We start from the raw sequence: 15,701 nt of genomic DNA on the forward strand, positions 1-15,701 counted from the left end.
CCAGCAGCCAATAAAAGCACCACACACAAGGGTCCAAGATGCATTAAGACAAAGCCCCCTAGGGCCAGAGAGATAGTACAGTGGGATAGGATGCTTGCCTTGACATATTGCAGACCCAGGTTTAACCCACATGTTCTATGTGAGTTCTGAGTGCTGCACCCTGAACATTGCCAGGTGTGGCCCAAAAACAAAAACAAACAAAAATAAATATGGGACCTGCACGATAGTACAGCAGATTGGGCCTTTGCCCTGCAAGCAGCTGATCCAGGTTTCGATCCCCAGCATCCCATATGATTTCCCATAGTTCATCAGGAGTGAATCCAGGGTGCAGAGCCAGTAGTAACCTCTGAGGACCACCAGGTGTGCCTCCCAAGACAAAACAAAACAACAACAACAAACAAAGCCCCCTGCTCAAGGTTGCAAGGCAGTGGACAAGGATGGAGCCTGGGGCAGCACCTGTCTGCTGGCCAAATGGAAGGCAGCAGCCTCCCCTCTAGCTGCTCTTGCTCCCTTCATCCTGGAGGGCCCAGCAAATAACACAAAGAAGCAGACCCTGTCCCAGTGCATTAAGGAAACAGCTGCCTCCGACATCAACACGAGGAACCTCTGGTCTTCCCGCCTCACCCACCCAAAGAGTGGTAAAGAAGAGGGACCAAAGACATGCCCTCCTAGGCATGGGGAGTCAGGTAACCCCCAGAGCCACCCCACCTGTTCCTGTCTTTTTTCATATCCAGAAGGTAGTTCAGGGAGCTGGGCTACTCTGGGTCCTTCTGAGCAACTGCGAGTTCTTGGGAGTCCTGGGGAGGTCTCCCTCTCTGACCCTTTCTCTGGCTGCAGATAGAGTGAAGCAGAATTCCTACATAGATTGGGGGGGAGGGGAGAGAGACAGGGGGCCAGGCTAAGAGGAGGGCCCAGCTCCATTCACCTCCTCATTGAGCACTGTGTCCCCCACAAATGGAGAGAGCACGTTCAGCTGAAGATAGGGAGTGGGACTAAACTCACCAGCAGCAACAGAGACGTTCAGGGACTCAAGTCCAGGGTGTAGCTGGCATCCGGGCAGGATGGTAAGAAGCAGGTGGCAGGAAGTCTGCGCCTCCCAGGACAGGCCCAAACCCTCGTTCCCTGCAGGGTATAGGACCAAAGTTTTGGGGGTGGCCTGGGTATCGTCCAGCCCAGCCCAGGGAATAGCGGCTCTACCCACCCAGCACGAGGAGGGTCGCGACCAGGCTCCCACAGAAACTCGAGGCAACTGATGATGGGGGATGTTGGGGTGGTGGGAGGTATCGGGGGAGCTGCCCACTGTGCCAGCCACAAGCCAGCCCTGCCGTGCTTTGGCCTGAAAGAAGAAAGAGATCGTCAAATCTTCCTGAGGTGCTCTGGAGGAACTGGCTTGGTGCAGAGAGATTCCAGCCCTAGCAGTGGATTTGTTCAAGATTTGTTCATACTTCAGCAAACAGCTGAGCAGGCAGCTGGAGTGAGGAACAAAACAACAAAAATTGGGGCTGGAGCAATAGTGCAGCAGGGAGGGTGCTTACCCTGCACATGGCGAACCTGGGTTCAATCCATCACATCCCCTGAGCACCACCACTCAGGAGTAATTCCTGAGTGCAGAGCCAGGAGTAAGCCCTGAGCATAGCCACACCTCCCAAACAAAATCTAAAATAGTGATTACAGTGTCACAGATGGTGGTAGGGAAGCTCTCACTATAATTTTGGGCCAACCCCATTTGAAAGACACGGGGATACCAGAGATCAAACTGAGACTGGCTGGACTGCAAAGATAGTACAGCAGAGTGCCGGAGAGATAGCATGAAGGTAGGGTGTTTGCCTTGCATGGCAGAAGGATGGTGGTTTGAATTCCAGCATCCCATATGGTCCACGAGTGCCTGCCAGGAGCGGTTTCTGAGTAGAGCCAGGAGTAACCCCTAAGCACTGCTGAGTGAGGACCCAAAAACCAAAAACCAAAAAAAAAAAAAAAAAAAAAGAAAGGAGAGCAAGATCGCTAGAAATTATATATGGAAGGCACTCAAATACTGATAGAGTTTATATCCATGTGACTGGATTAATCCAAAAGAAATAGATGTAAATATATCTACATATGATGCAAGGGCAGAAAATTGAGGAATCTGGGGTGGGGGTGGTAGTGTCGGTGGTGTGGCCAGGAGAGATGCCAAATATAGGGCAATACTGCCCCTTGTGTCCATCAAAGGAAGGCGAAGACTTGGGATTCCCAAGCCAGGTTTCCTAAATATTATAAGGCGATTTTTGTTCTTTATGTTTTTTGTTGTTTGCAGAAGGGAGAGGGAGAGGGATGTGGAGGTATTCAAAGAGTAACGCTGAGTTATACTGGAGGAACCCAACACCTCTGCCAACTCCTCACAGCTAACTGCACCAATTTAAAAAGCAACAACACACAAGAGGGGGCAAAAGGGGTACACTTGGAGAGTGAGAACAGGAAAAGGAGAAGTTGTTCTACCTCAGATTTTTAAACTCCTTTCCTTCTAAGATAGATTTATAGGGCCGAAGAGATAGCAGTGCCAGTTAGGGCATTTGCCTGGCATGCAGCTTGACCTGGGACAGATCCAGGTTTGATCCCTTGCATCCCATGTGGTCCCCCGAGGCTGCCAGGAGCAATTTCTGAGCGCAGTGCCAGGAGTAACTCCTGAACGTGCCCAGGTGTGGGCCAAAAAACAAAAATAAATAAAAATGGTTTCTATAAAGGAAGCAGAAAATAATGCCCCATGCCCTGTCAGCAGCTGGCTGAGTGCCCCAGAGGGAATGTTTGACTCCTTCCTATCTGCTCCTTTAACCCCCACTGCAGCCCATTACCTGTAAGAAACCGGCCCAGGTCGTCGGTGGAGTACACCGTGGTCACCACTCCATGGCCCCTGCGCTGGCCTTGCTGACCCAAGGAGTAAGCGGGCAGCTGCAAATTTTCCCAAAGTTTTCTGTGAGGTTGGGAATGGGCAAACCTGATCCCCTGCCCTCCTAGGGACCCAAGAGTTGGGGGGGGGGGGGTCAGAGTTCTGACAAGTGTGAGATCTGGCTGAAAGGGGCAAACCCAGATTCAAGGTGCTTAGGAAGCTCAGTGCGCCTCTAAAGAGGGGTGGGGGTGAAGCACAAGGGAAATAAGGGGGCGTTCCGTGCCTGTTCCTCTGGCTGGTGATAATCTTATCGGCACCGAGGAAGTGAGCTGAGCGTATCACGGCCCCAGATTTCGGGGATCCTGGTTTCCCTCGAGGACGAGCCACAGTTGCCTGGGGGCCCGTCGCCATCAGGTCTTCCGTCCTCGGCTCTGTCCAGGCTTGGGCCGCAGCGGGTCCTCACTTCCATGCACACGCCCTGGTGGACCTGGTGGCGACACAGGCGTCCAGCTTCTGCTTTCTGGGCGCCAGAACCGGTATATTCTGCGCCTCGCCTCCCCGCAGCTGCTCGGCCCGCCTCCCCCTGCAGCCACGGCCTTGCCGGCCTGCAGCAGGAGCCGGGCCACGCGACGGCGGGCGGCCCGCAGCGCCAGGAGGCACGGGGACAGGCCGTACAGCAGCTCCCGGCCCCCGGGGCCCAGCGTGGCCGGCGCCAGGTCATCCAGGAGCAGGCGGCTCAGCTCCTCTCCGCCGGGCCGCGGGCCACGACGCGCCCATTGCGCCGAAGCACGCGTGAGCGGGTGGCCTGAGCATCGCCAGGCCTTGCCCCGCAGCGCCCCGAGCAGCGCCGTGGTCGGAGCCCCTAGCGGCGTCCCCAGGCGCCGGGAACTCAGTAGCGGTGAACGGGACTCTCGATTCCGTCGGATTGCCCCAGAACCATTGCCGGGGACACGGACTGCAATCCAGCCAGCCCAGGACTCCACTTCCGGGTTCAGGAGGCCACGCCCCCTGCCCGGCTTCCTACTGCGCTTGCCCAGTCGCCAGGCTGTTCCCCACAGCGCCCCCTGCAGGATTATTAGCTGCAAGGCCACCATCACCTGTCCGTGGCCAGTGCTGGAGGCCGAGTTGACTGTAAGGCTAGGCTCCGCTTCTGGGCCCTTCAAGGTGCCAAGGTGCCAGGAAGCCAGAGATCTGCGTTTATTCAGGTATCAATAGGGACACACTGGCTTTCCTGTTCAATTAGATCGTTCCAGATGCCTCCCTTCCCACGGCCAGTCTAGCCCCAGGAGCTGCAGGTTTTCTTCCCAAGACTCTTCCGGCATTCGCCTCTACTGTCTTGTCAACCAAACTCTCAGCACCCATTATCAGCTTCCCTGCAGGCCTTATTATCCCGTGGCCTTTTATGTGTTAAGTGACAGCTCTGTAGCTGTGTGCACTGACTGACAAGGTAGCCCGTGTCCTACATGTCATGGTACTCAAACAAGTACTCAATTCAAGTCCACATCTGCTATCTAGGGTACTCCACACTCCAAGACTGATGCCCTCAGACTTCTGCAACATGAGTCTTCCTGAATACAGAGAAGCTGAAAGAAATCAAAGACGCCCAGAAGTCAAAGTTTATTACAATTTTCTTTTAATGATTATGGGGAAATCCACTTGAGAAGTCGGCCCTGAAATTCTGCTTCCGCAGTACAAAGAGACCATCCCCCTAAGACTGAAGAGTCAGACAGGGCTGGAGCTGTGGGAGGGGGTGGCAGGACAGTGGGCACAGGTAGAAGCCAACAGGAGGCCTGGGCTGTCACTCATACACTCAGAGAGTCATCTCTTAGCACACACATCCCTTGGGAACGGGGCAATGGGTGTAAGAAAGGCAACCTCCTCCACTGTTTGGGCTATAGTTTCTTCCCTAGTCACAGGAATGAGACCAGGAAGTTTAAATGAGGGTCTGAGAGCTCAAGAGGGAAGGAGACCTAGGACAAGGACAAGTTCCAATCATTTCGGGAACACCCACCTCCTCTCCTCACCCTCTTTTCTTCCCATTCCCACTGGAATAAAGTTGACAGCCTGTGAAAACCTCAGATTTTGAGGCCCTTCATGGGGTAGTGCAGAGTGAACTCCAGGGGCCCCAAACCCACATTAAACTCAGAGTCGGGAGCCCAGCAAGAGGGCGTTGAGAAGCTGCCCACAGAAGTCTAGGCCAGCTGCTCCGTGGGCATCATCTGGATGTCTCCAATCTGTGGGGGCACAAGGCTGAAGTGCCCGCGCTCCCCATCCCTGAGAACCCTTGCCTGCCGCCTCCTTCAGGGTGCAGGGCTCCCAGGGAGTAGACAACTGGGGTCAAACTCACCTGGACATGTGGAGGGGCGCTGAGAACATAGATGACCGCCTCGGCCACATCTTCAGGTCTGAGACACTGAGCACACCAGGAGAGCTAAGTGAGTCACAGAATGGACTCCATTCCCTCCCACCATCCAGGTGCTCTCAGGTGTCCATATTCTCGCCCCAAACCACCAGGAGGGGCCAAAGTAACCAGAAGTTAGGGAGGAGGGGGATTATTTCTGAAAGCCATGATGGCCTCTGCCTTCTCTTGGAAGTCACCAGGCCAGAGGAGAGCCCACCTTTATGCTGTCATAGGTTGCAGCTGCCTTTTCAGGTTCCTTGTCATAGAGTCTGAAGGCAAACTGTGTCTCCACCAATCCTGGAGAGATGCACTGGGCCAACAGAGAAAGGGCTGCTCAGGGTTGAGCTCTGCTCCAGCCCACTCTTGCCACAGACCAACCTTCACCTGACTGCAGAGAGGACGGCCTGGCACTGCTTCCTCTCTCCAAAGCAGCCCAGAAGTCAGACACAAGGATGTTGGCTACCTATCAGCATGGTAAATGGCCTCCAAACACCATCCTTTAAGATTCTGTACCCTGAGAAAGTGTATCATCTCCATTTTACAAATGAGAATGCTGAGGCTTAGAGAGGTGAGTTACTCCCGGCCCGACAGCCTCTGAGGGGTAGGAGGAAGCTGGAGTGCATCTGGCTTCTCACAATGCCTTCCCTTGGTCTCCCACCACCAGGTTTCCTTCAAATTTAGCTCCTTTCACCTCAGAGTCAGGGACACAAGGAGACTCAAGTGACAGTAGCCACTGCTAGGAGCTTCAGCAATACCCTGAGCCCTGGTGTGGTGGGGCCGGGAAAGCACTGGTCTCACCGTGGCTCGGATGTGAGTCTGGGCCTCCCGCAGCTCTTGTCTCAGTCCCTCTGTCAGTGCTGTGACAGCATACTTGGTTGCACTATAGAAATGGACCATGGAATGGGGAACCACTCGGTGGCCACACATGCTGGGTGGAGAGAAGGGGCAAGAAGAGAAAATGAAGCAGTGATTCCCCACTTCCTCATCACCTACAAGCTAAAGGGAAGTGGTCCTCAGGTGCACTGGAGAGCCTGTTATTCAAGCAGTGTCCATAGGCCCACCCTTGCTCCAAGGAATCCTTTTGCTGACCACACAGTGTTGTTCCCTCAGTGGCTGGTACTCAGAACCTTCACCACTGACCAGGTTCTACCAGGAGATCTCTGGAGGTAGAGGTAGTCTCCGCTCGTAGGCTGGGGATGTCATGTCCCCGATGACATTTTGTCTGTGCCCTGTGGTGGCACTCCCCCCCACCCAGGCATCAGTTGCAGAGAGAAGGGGGAGCTGCCATTCTAGCTAAATCGCAGTTGACCCTGCCCCTGTGGCCATGGCACAGGGATAGGTGGTGTTCCCTGGGTGTGTGTTCTGATTTCCCTGCCCAGAGGGCTCCCTCGGGCGCGGTAGTGACTCTATCCCACCTGTTGATATTGATGATGTGCCCGTCGTCCACCTTTCGCTCCTGCATGGACTGGTAGGCCTCCCGTGTGCAGATGCTGAGGGCTAGCACATTCACCTGCAGGCCAGGGAGGGAAAGGGCATGTCTCCAGCTCGGGCTCAGCTCTGCAGGTGGTGGAGCCACAGAGTCCCACTGGGGGTGCTGGCAGTGGTGGGTGGCATTCCAAACCCGCACTCAGATCCTACCAGAGACCAACAACAGGCCCCGGACATCTCGCCTTAGATGTTTCTCCCCTAGAGACACCACCTCCAGCTGGCAACAGAGGCATGACCTCGCCAGGGATGTCCCCAGCCCAAGATCCTGAACCAAGTAGCAATAAAAGCAACTCCTCCCAAGATACTAAAAGCTAGGAGACCCCTCCCCCAGCCCACAAACAGTAAGCAGCCTCCTGTCTGTCCCCAGACCCCCAGCTCTTCTCTGGAAGCATTACTTGGTCCTGTTCTACTTTTTGTTTTGTTTTTGGGTCACACCTGGTGGTACTCAGGGGTTACTCCTGACTCTGTGATCAGAAATCGCTCCAGGAAGACTCAGGGGCCATATGGGATACAGAGGATTGAAGCCCGGTCTGTCCCAATTGGCCACGTGCAAAGCAAATGCCCTACCTCTGTGCTATTATTACTCAGCCCTCTTTCTACTTTTAAAAAGGCTCTACACCAGAGCGATAGTACAGCAGGTAGGGCTCTTGCCTTGCATGCAGCAAACCCAGGTTCAAACCCAACATCCTATATGGTCCCCAGAGTACTGCCAGGAGTGATTATTTAAAAAAAATTTTTTTTTTTTTTTGGCCTTTTGGGCCAGACCCAACAACACTCAGGGGTTACTCCTGGCTCTGCCTCAGAAATCGCTCCTGACAGGTTCAGAGGACTCCGCACCTCCCCCACCCCCAAGTGATTCTTGAGGGCAAAGTCAGGAGTAACCCTGAGCATTTTAGGGTGTGGCTCACAAAAAAAAAAAAAAAAAAAAGAAGGCTCTAAAACCCTTTTCTCAGGCACAGACCATGTGTACCATCTCCCCAAGTGACACAGTCCTTCTTTAACCTTCCCTGTCCTCTTCCTCAGGATTAGAGTGATGCAGATCCCAGCCTTCTCAATTATTTTCTGTCATGCCCCCCTATGAAGAAGAAAACATTTTTCGTGCGCCCCCCCCTCTCACGACTGTAAATAGTAGCTTTATTAAAAAAAAAACTTTGAGCTGGGAAGGTGGCGCTAGAGGTAAGGTGTCGCCTTGCAAGCGCTATAGGACGGACCGAGGTTTGATCCCCCGGCGTCCCATATGGTCCCTTCAAGCCAGGGGCAATTTCTGAGCACATAGCCAGGAGTAACCCCTGAGCGACAAATGGCTGTGGCCCAAAAACCAAAAAAAAAAAAAACCTTTAACCTGCAAAACAAAAATATATAAAATAATTTGAGCTGATTTTTTCATCAGAGGTGATGTCTGGACTCATGGCTACAATGAGCATGTTTTGCAATGCATAGCTTTTCGAAGTGGGGTTTGAAGCAGGACACCGCAACTCTCAGCTCCAGAGACATACAGAAACATAAACACGGGGCTTAGCTTGTTATGACAGTGTTTGCCGAAGTCAAACGCGCCCCCTTTACCGAGCCTTGCGGGCCCCCCCCACCCCGGGAGGCGCGCCCCACTATTTGAGAACCACTGCTCTAACCTTTGTCCTATCTGTAAGAATGGGGTTGGGTTAACTTGACATCAGCTGGAAGAAACCTCCAAGGACATGGGGATTTCCATTGTCCTTGGCACCAATCCCTGCTGGCAGAGGTGACCTCCAAGTTCCTCCTTCCCCAAACAGGCCTGAAGAATTATCTCCTCTCTAATGCTGGCCCACACAGAGCCTTAGCCAGAAGGCAGGCAGAGACTGCTTTCTAGTTCTCCAAAGACCCAGCTCCCAAGGGGGAGAGAAAGGTAGAGAGGTGTTTCTCCTCTCTCTCAGGTGTCAGGGCCACTTTACAGCCATCTGTAGAGAGCTCAGATCCTGAGGATGGATGAAAAAGTGACTTTTCTAGGGCTGGGAGTGGGAAAGATACCTGACCATGAGTGCTAACAGAATCACAATCCAGGGGCCCAAGCCATTGTATAGTAGGTAGGATGGCCTGGGTTTAGTCCCTGGCACCACATATGGTTTCCTCAGTCCAACAGGAGTGATCCCTGTTGCACAGAGGTCAAGTAAGCCCTGAGCACTGCTGCCTATAGCACAAAAACTAAATCATCATTCTTTTGTTTTGTTTTGTTTTGTTTGTTTTTTTGTTTTTGGGCCACACCCAGCGGCGTTGCTCAGGGGTTACTCCTGGCCGTCTGCTCAGAAATAGCTCCTGGCAGGCACGGGGGACCTTATGGGACACCGGGATTCAAACCAACCACCTTTGGTCCTGGATCGGCTGCTTTCAAGGCAAACGCCCGCTGTGCTATCTCTCTGGGCCCCTAAATCATCATTCTTATCAGCATCACCACACAGAATACTACTAAGTCTTCCTTTTACAGAAGGGCCAGGAGAGCTCCAAGTTGAGAGATCCTCTTAGTGATCTAAGGTGATGACCCAACCCATGATGGGTCTCCTGGAAGGCTGAGAGGGCAGGGCCAGTGCTTTGCTTCATGTCTAGTTCATACCCCTGTTAGTGGTTAGATGGAAGGTGAATGCATGTGAACAGATACAGCCTCTTATGCACTACCTTTAACCTCTCAGATGCCCTACCAGCACCTCAAAACAGTCCAGAGGTTGAAACCCTCCATGTTCTAAAGTTTGTTTGGTCCATGGCTAGCTTGAAAAGTTTTTGATAGTTATTTTATTTGACTCTTGGTTTTCCAACCTTTTTAATTTATTTCCAATATGCATTGGAAATTTTCACGTATTCAAGATTTATCATTTATAGGCTGAGACTATATGAGAATGAAATATGTGCCCGAGAGACAGCACAGTGGTAGGTAAGGCATTTGCCTTGCATGCAGCGGATCCAGGTCAGACCTGGGTTCAAATCCCGGCATCCCATATGGTCCCCCGACCCAGCCAGGAGCGATTTCTGAGCACAAAGCCAGGAGTAAGCCTGAGTGCCGCTGCCGGGAATGACCCAAAAACCAAAAAAAAAAAAAAAAAAAAAGTCATGAGAAGAAAACAGACCAAAAATATTTCTGCCCTGTTAAACTGAGGTTTTAGTGAGGATTGGGGGCTTGGGGAGCACATATAAAGCCAGGCTCTGAGCTAGAGACACCTCAAAGGGCCAAGCGCAGGTTTTACAAGTAGGACTCGGGAGTTTAATTCCAGCACTGCTAAGAATAACCCCCAAGCCCACAGCTGGGAGTCACCCCTGTTATGGCCAAAAGATAAAAAATAAACAAACAATAAAAACAAAGTAAATAAAACCCAAGATTCCTGACTCCTGCAAGACCATAAACTCTTTCCACATCAGGTCCATAGTCTAGCAAATGACACTGGACCTTAGCAGTAATTCCCCATGTGGCCCTACTCCCTGCAGACCCCCTGACCTCAGCTAAGACAGAAGCATGTGTTTATCTTGACAGGGCAGTTGTGCTTATGCCAGTTAGAGACAAGACTAGAAGCTCGGGCCTGGAGAGATAGCACAGCGGTGTCTGCCTTGCAAGCAGCCGATCCAGGAACAAAGGTGGTTGGTTTGAATCCCGGTGTCCCATATGGTCCCCCGGGCCTGCCAGGAGCTATTTCTGAACAGACAGCCAGGAGTAACCCCTGAGCACCGCCGAGTGTGGCCCAAAAACCAAAACCAAAACCAAAAACAAACAAACAAAAAAAGACTAGAAGCTCAGAGAGGGCACCCACAGGCTGAAGTGAGAAAAGTGTCACCGGTCTCTTGGTGTTTTTTTTTGTTTGTTTGTTTTTTGGGTTTTTTTTTTGTGGTTTTTGGGTCACACCCAGCAGTGCTCAGGGGTTACTCTTGGCTCCATGCTCAGAAATTGCTCCTGGCAGGCACGGGGGACGATATGGGCCGCCGGGATTCAAACCGATGACCTTCTGCATGAAAGGCAAACGCCTTACCTCCATGCTATCTCTCCGGCCCCATCTCTTGGTTCTTTTCTTCCCATTCGGACCATGTGCCTGACCAAGTACCTGATAACCCTGGGTCATGTGGAAACACACAACAAGCAGTAGTTCTCTTCCCTGCCAATCTTCCTCCAAGAAATCAGCAGACTTACATTGAGCATGTCCATCCAACCGCTGGTGGTGCCCGAGAGCAGGCTATCGGGGTGAGCCAAGCCAGCATTGTTGATACAGATGTCCACCCCGCTGTGCTGAGTGCGCACCGCTGAGAACATAGACAGGATGTCTTCCTCACTGGACAGGTCACATTTGTAGGGGATCAAAGTCCCGGGGTAGCCTGCACTCTTACATTCAGCAGCCAGCTCCTATGAAACCCAACAGGTGACTGGAGTGAGTGGCCCACACAACCCCCCTCTGCTGTCATCCTGCTGGGATCCCTTTTCTCAGCTGCCTCTTCTTAGGGGCACCGGCAGTGGGACTGCTCACTGCCCAAGTTTGTCCTTTCAAAATGTGGGGAGTGTGACGGGGGAGGCTGAAACCTCCAGGGAGAACCCCCTCTGGGTAAACATTGATATGAGAAGGGTAAGGGCTAGGGCCCTGGAAATGAGGCAGAGGAGAGTTTTTCTGCCTCCTCTCCTACAAACACATGCTTGGTGCCTCCCACCTAAAGCTGCCTAAGCTATGTGGGGAGGGAGCTCAGGGAAGATGTTTTCTCTGTGTTTCAAGGTCCACTTGCCCCCACTCAGAGCTTCTTTGGAGACAAGTCGGGTGGCAAGTGGCTCTGGATCAGGAGCAGAGGAGTCTTGAGGTTGATTGGAAGAGAAGCAGGAGGAAGCTAGGTGGCCTAAGAGGTCAAGGACTTGGCATTCTTGAGGTTTTATTTTTTGGGGGGAGGAGTTCTGAGTCATTCCCAGAGGATACTCCCAGGTCTGGTAGAAGGGAGGGAGCCTGGTTCTACTACATACAAAGCCTATGCACCAGTCCACTGTGGAAGCCTTGTGGAGCTGATTGAGTGCATGTATCAAGAGTGGCTTGAGTAAAGAGGAAGGCCAGGTTGGCCAGTTCTGAGCTGTCTTCTCTCCCCAGAAAGAAAAGAGCTGGACCAGGTGATCCTGCTGCAACTTTCTTTATAACTCAGAAATGCCCCTTTGCCTAATATATTATAGCCACCCCAAGAGGTAGAATCCAAACTGTTTAAGAACCAATCAATTCTGTAATAGAAGCAAACTGTGGGCAAGGAAGCTGATAACTTTCACCTCTCCTAGTATGCAGCTTCTCCTTTTTTTTTTTATTTTATTTTATTTAAAAAAAATTTTTTGGGGGGGTTCTGGGGCCACACCCAGCGGTGCTCAGGGGTTACTCCTGGCTGTCTGCTCAGAAATAGCTCCTGGCAGGCACGGGGGACCATATGGGACATCGGGGATTCGAACCAACCACCTTTAGTCCTGGTTCGCTGCTTGCAAGGCAAACACCGCTGTGCTATCTCTCCGAGCTTCTCCTTTCTTACCCCTGACTCAAAGCTGCCCCCTCCAAACCACTCCAACTCCATTCCCCATAGCCATAATGAAGGGAAAGCTGATAACTTTTTTATTCCCTTCTCATTGCCTCCCCTGTGTCCCTGGACCAGCCCCTCCATTCCCTCCACTATAACCTAAAACCATGTAGCAGCAGAAATCATCTCTCCCCACACATGGAGTCATCCCAGGGCTGAGTGTCCAGTTTAGAGAACACTTTGGTTCTCAGGGACCGTTTTTTCTAACTAGTTTGGGGTACAAGAGTACGAAGACAAGGCCAGTGTCAGTTCAGAGTTAAGAAACCCAGTGTTAGAGGCTGGAGATATAGTAAAGGAGATAAGGTGCTTGCTTTGCATTTAGCTGACCCACATTTGATCCCCAGCACCAAATATGGTTCCCCAACCCTGATAGGAGTGATTCCTGAGCACCACTGGGTATGACAGGAGAGAGAAAAAAAAGATGGAAGGAAGAGAGAGAGAAAGAAAGAAAGAAAGAAGAAAGAAAGAAAGAAGAAAGAAAGAAAGAAAGAAAGAAAGAAAGAAGAAAGAAAGAAAGAAAGAAAGAAAGAGAGAAGAAAGAAAGAAAGAGAGAAAGAAAGAAAAGAAAGAAAGAAAGAAAGAAAGAGAAAGAAAGAAAGAAGAAAGAAAGAAAGAAAGAAAGAAAGAAGAAAGAAAGAAAGAAAGATAGAAAAAGAAAGAAGAAAGAAAGAAAGAAGAAAGAAAGAAAGAAGAAAGAAAGAAAGAAAGAAAGAAGAAAGAAAGAAAAAGAAAGAAAAGAAAGAAAAAGAGAGAAAGAAAGAAAGAAAGAAAGAAAGAAAGAAAGAAAGAAAGAAAGAAAGAAGAAAAAAAAAAGAAAAAAGAAAAGAAAGAAAGAAAGAAAGAAACTCAGTATTAGAAACTGGGGAGCTCCAAGGAACCTTGAGTACAAGCTGCACAAGGGGTGATCCCAAAACTGAAATGAGAAGAAATCTAGTATCTTTTTTCTTTTTTTGGGTGGTGCTCAGGGGTTTCTCCTGGCTCTGAGCTCAGAAATCACTCCTGGCAGGCTTGGGGGAACCATATGGGATGCCAGGAATAGAACCTGGGTCTGTCCCAGGTCATCCCGTGCAAGGCACACGCCCGACTGCAAGGCACATGCCCTGCAGCTGTGCTATTGCTCTGGCCCAAGTGTCTAATTCTTGTTTTTTTTTTGTTTTTTTTTGATTTTTTGGGCCACACCCAGCGGTGCTCAGGGGTTACTCTGGCTGTCTGCTCAGAAATAGCTCCTGGCAGGCACGGGGGACCATATGGGACACCGGGGATTCGAACCAACCACCTTTGGTCCTGGATCGGCTGCTTGCAAGGCAAATACCACTGTGCTATATCTCCGGGCCCTCAAGTGTCTAATTCTTGACAGATCTTTCAGACTGGGCTGGGCTCAGCCTTGTTAAGGAGGGGCACAGTGGGGCAGTGACAGACAGGCCAGGTGACCTTGGGATTATCTAGGAAACTTTAAAGTGTACCTTTGGACCCAGCCACAAACATGTTTGTTATCATGGTGCTTGAGTAAAGATATTATAAAAAAAAATAAAGTGTACCTTTGGGAGGAGCAGGGCAGAGGGCAGTCCTCCTTCCGTCCACCCTCTCCTGTCCCTGCCCAAGTGTCTTCATCAATTCTCTGTCTAGGGGACTTTGGGCCACAGTGGAGACAGTCAGCAGATAAGTATTAGTCCCAACGCTGAATGAATGTTTTGTGAGGGTGAGTCCAAAGATGACACAGAGAAATTAAAGGCAATTAAAACCGAGGAGCAGGGGTTCACCCTCCAGAAAGGCTCAACTCTCCAATCAGGGGTAAAAAAAAATATGGTCAACAAATCTGCTCTGACTTGTGTGGCAGTTGTCTGGCCACTTGGGCTTTGTGAGAGAGGTCTGGGCAGCCCAGGAGTTAGAAAACTCAGCCCACGGGGCCAGAAAGTCACAGTCCATTTGTCCTTCTCCAGGATAATCTTGCTGCTCCCTGAGTTCAGACTTCCTCTTTCATCTTCCCTATATCTTAAGCAAGAAGGCAGGGAGAGGCAGAGAGAAAGATGGCTGGAGTCAGCTTTGGTGCAATGGAAGAGAAGATCAAGAGAAACGAAATCCCTTAAAAGATGCGGGCTTTGGGGCCAGAATGATAGTAGGGCTGCCTTGCATAGGGCAAACCAGGGTTCTATACCTGGCAGCCCATGGGGTTCCCCCACATCCTGCACTAGGAGTGATTCCTGAGTGCAGAGCCAAGACTGAGCACCGTCGATGTGTGGTTAAAAATAAATAAAATAAAAAACAGACTTCCAAAAGCACCAATTCAACCCGCCCTCTCCATCAGGCACTCATCGCTGCAGCAGTCCCTGAACCCGGGGTCAAGGGCTTTGGGGTGGCAGACACATGAGGGCAGGGGGTCACAGCTGCCCGGTCACTCCCTCTCCCAGCAGGGCCCCATCTCGGCGGAAACGCCGCCTTTCCCGCGCCCCATCCGGCCCTTACCTCGATGTTGCTGACAGTGCGAGCACAACCCACCACCTTCAACCCCTGCTGGACCAGGGCCCGGGCCACCGCGGCGCCGATGCCCGACGAGGCTCCCGTCACCAGAGCCAGCCGGCCGCGCCATCGCTCCATGCCGGCCCTGGCCGCCGCCTGCCCGCCCATGTCGGAGCGCGAGAAGTGCTCTGGGGCCGAGGAGCTCCGCCCCGGGTCGCAGAGGCCGGGCCTTTCTCTGGTGACCGTTGCGGGAGCCACCGGCGGCCCGGCCCGGTCGGCGCCGCGCCCAAACCCGCCTCCATTCGGGCCGTGCTCGGGCGCCGACTCCACCCCCGGCTCCTCCGCCAGGCCCGCCCGAGAACACGCCCGACTTGCCGCCCCGGCCCTTGCGAGGCCGAGCCCCTTCCGGCACGCCCCTAAGCGGGAAGAAGGTTCCTGGGGGTTGGGGCCCCCTCGCCTATCTCCCAAGAGCCCTCTGATGCAGGAAAACCTAGGTTTAGCGGGTCTTTCTCCGGGAGGGACTTGTACTTGCAGTATTCTAGCCTCTAGCTCGGCCTCTTTCCTGTTCATGGCCCCTCAGCTCGGGAAGAGAAATTAAGGGCACTCGAGGGGATACAATTTCCTCTTAATAAGAGCTGGTGTGTGTAGGATTTGGTCCAGAAAAGACATCAGCTATCAAAACTGGGTCACTTTGGGAGGAAACCTATCGGACCCTTCGGCCATGCTAACCGACAAGTGGTTAAGACTGAGCCAGAAGAGGCTTAAAGGGCAGAGGGCTCCTTTTGTGTGCAGGTCCTGGTTTCGACAGACCTAGGGGACAGCCTTGACTTGCTAGCCTCACCCACCTGGGGAAAACCCTCCCTCACAGCAGAGTTCAGTGACCCCCCAGCACTGCCCGGCTGGCCCAAAACTGATACGCACTCCAGTTCCTACCTTCTAGGAACTGTAGCTACA

The 15,701-nt window shown here is 52.0% G+C and overlaps 2 protein-coding genes across 2 annotated transcripts; both read right to left on the reverse strand.

Moving 5' to 3' along the window:
- Nucleotides 1–697: 697 nt before the first annotated feature.
- On the reverse strand, nt 698–4,185 carry MRM1 (mitochondrial rRNA methyltransferase 1). The gene is given in 12 exon segments (XM_049764431.1): nt 698–856; nt 1,003–1,122; nt 1,202–1,220; nt 1,222–1,279; nt 1,281–1,385; nt 2,875–2,925; nt 3,147–3,213; nt 3,216–3,321; nt 3,324–3,367; nt 3,370–3,454; nt 3,457–4,054; nt 4,133–4,185. Coding segments are annotated over 12 exon segments (1,407 nt in total). The 3' UTR covers nt 698–755.
- Nucleotides 4,186–4,461: 276 nt separating this feature from the next.
- DHRS11 (dehydrogenase/reductase 11) lies at nt 4,462–15,094 on the reverse strand. The gene is made up of 7 exons (XM_049772558.1): nt 14,754–15,094; nt 10,894–11,103; nt 6,680–6,774; nt 6,063–6,192; nt 5,482–5,574; nt 5,211–5,276; nt 4,462–5,097 (listed from the first exon to the last, which is right to left on the reverse strand). The coding sequence occupies exons 1-7, from the start codon at nt 14,913–14,915 to the stop codon at nt 5,056–5,058; spliced, it is 798 nt and encodes a 265-aa protein (XP_049628515.1). The 5' UTR covers nt 14,916–15,094; the 3' UTR covers nt 4,462–5,055.
- Nucleotides 15,095–15,701: the final 607 nt, after the last annotated feature.

This window comes from Suncus etruscus, chromosome 1 (genome assembly GCF_024139225.1).
Source record: "Suncus etruscus isolate mSunEtr1 chromosome 1, mSunEtr1.pri.cur, whole genome shotgun sequence".
Lineage (NCBI taxonomy): Eukaryota > Metazoa > Chordata > Mammalia > Eulipotyphla > Soricidae > Suncus > Suncus etruscus.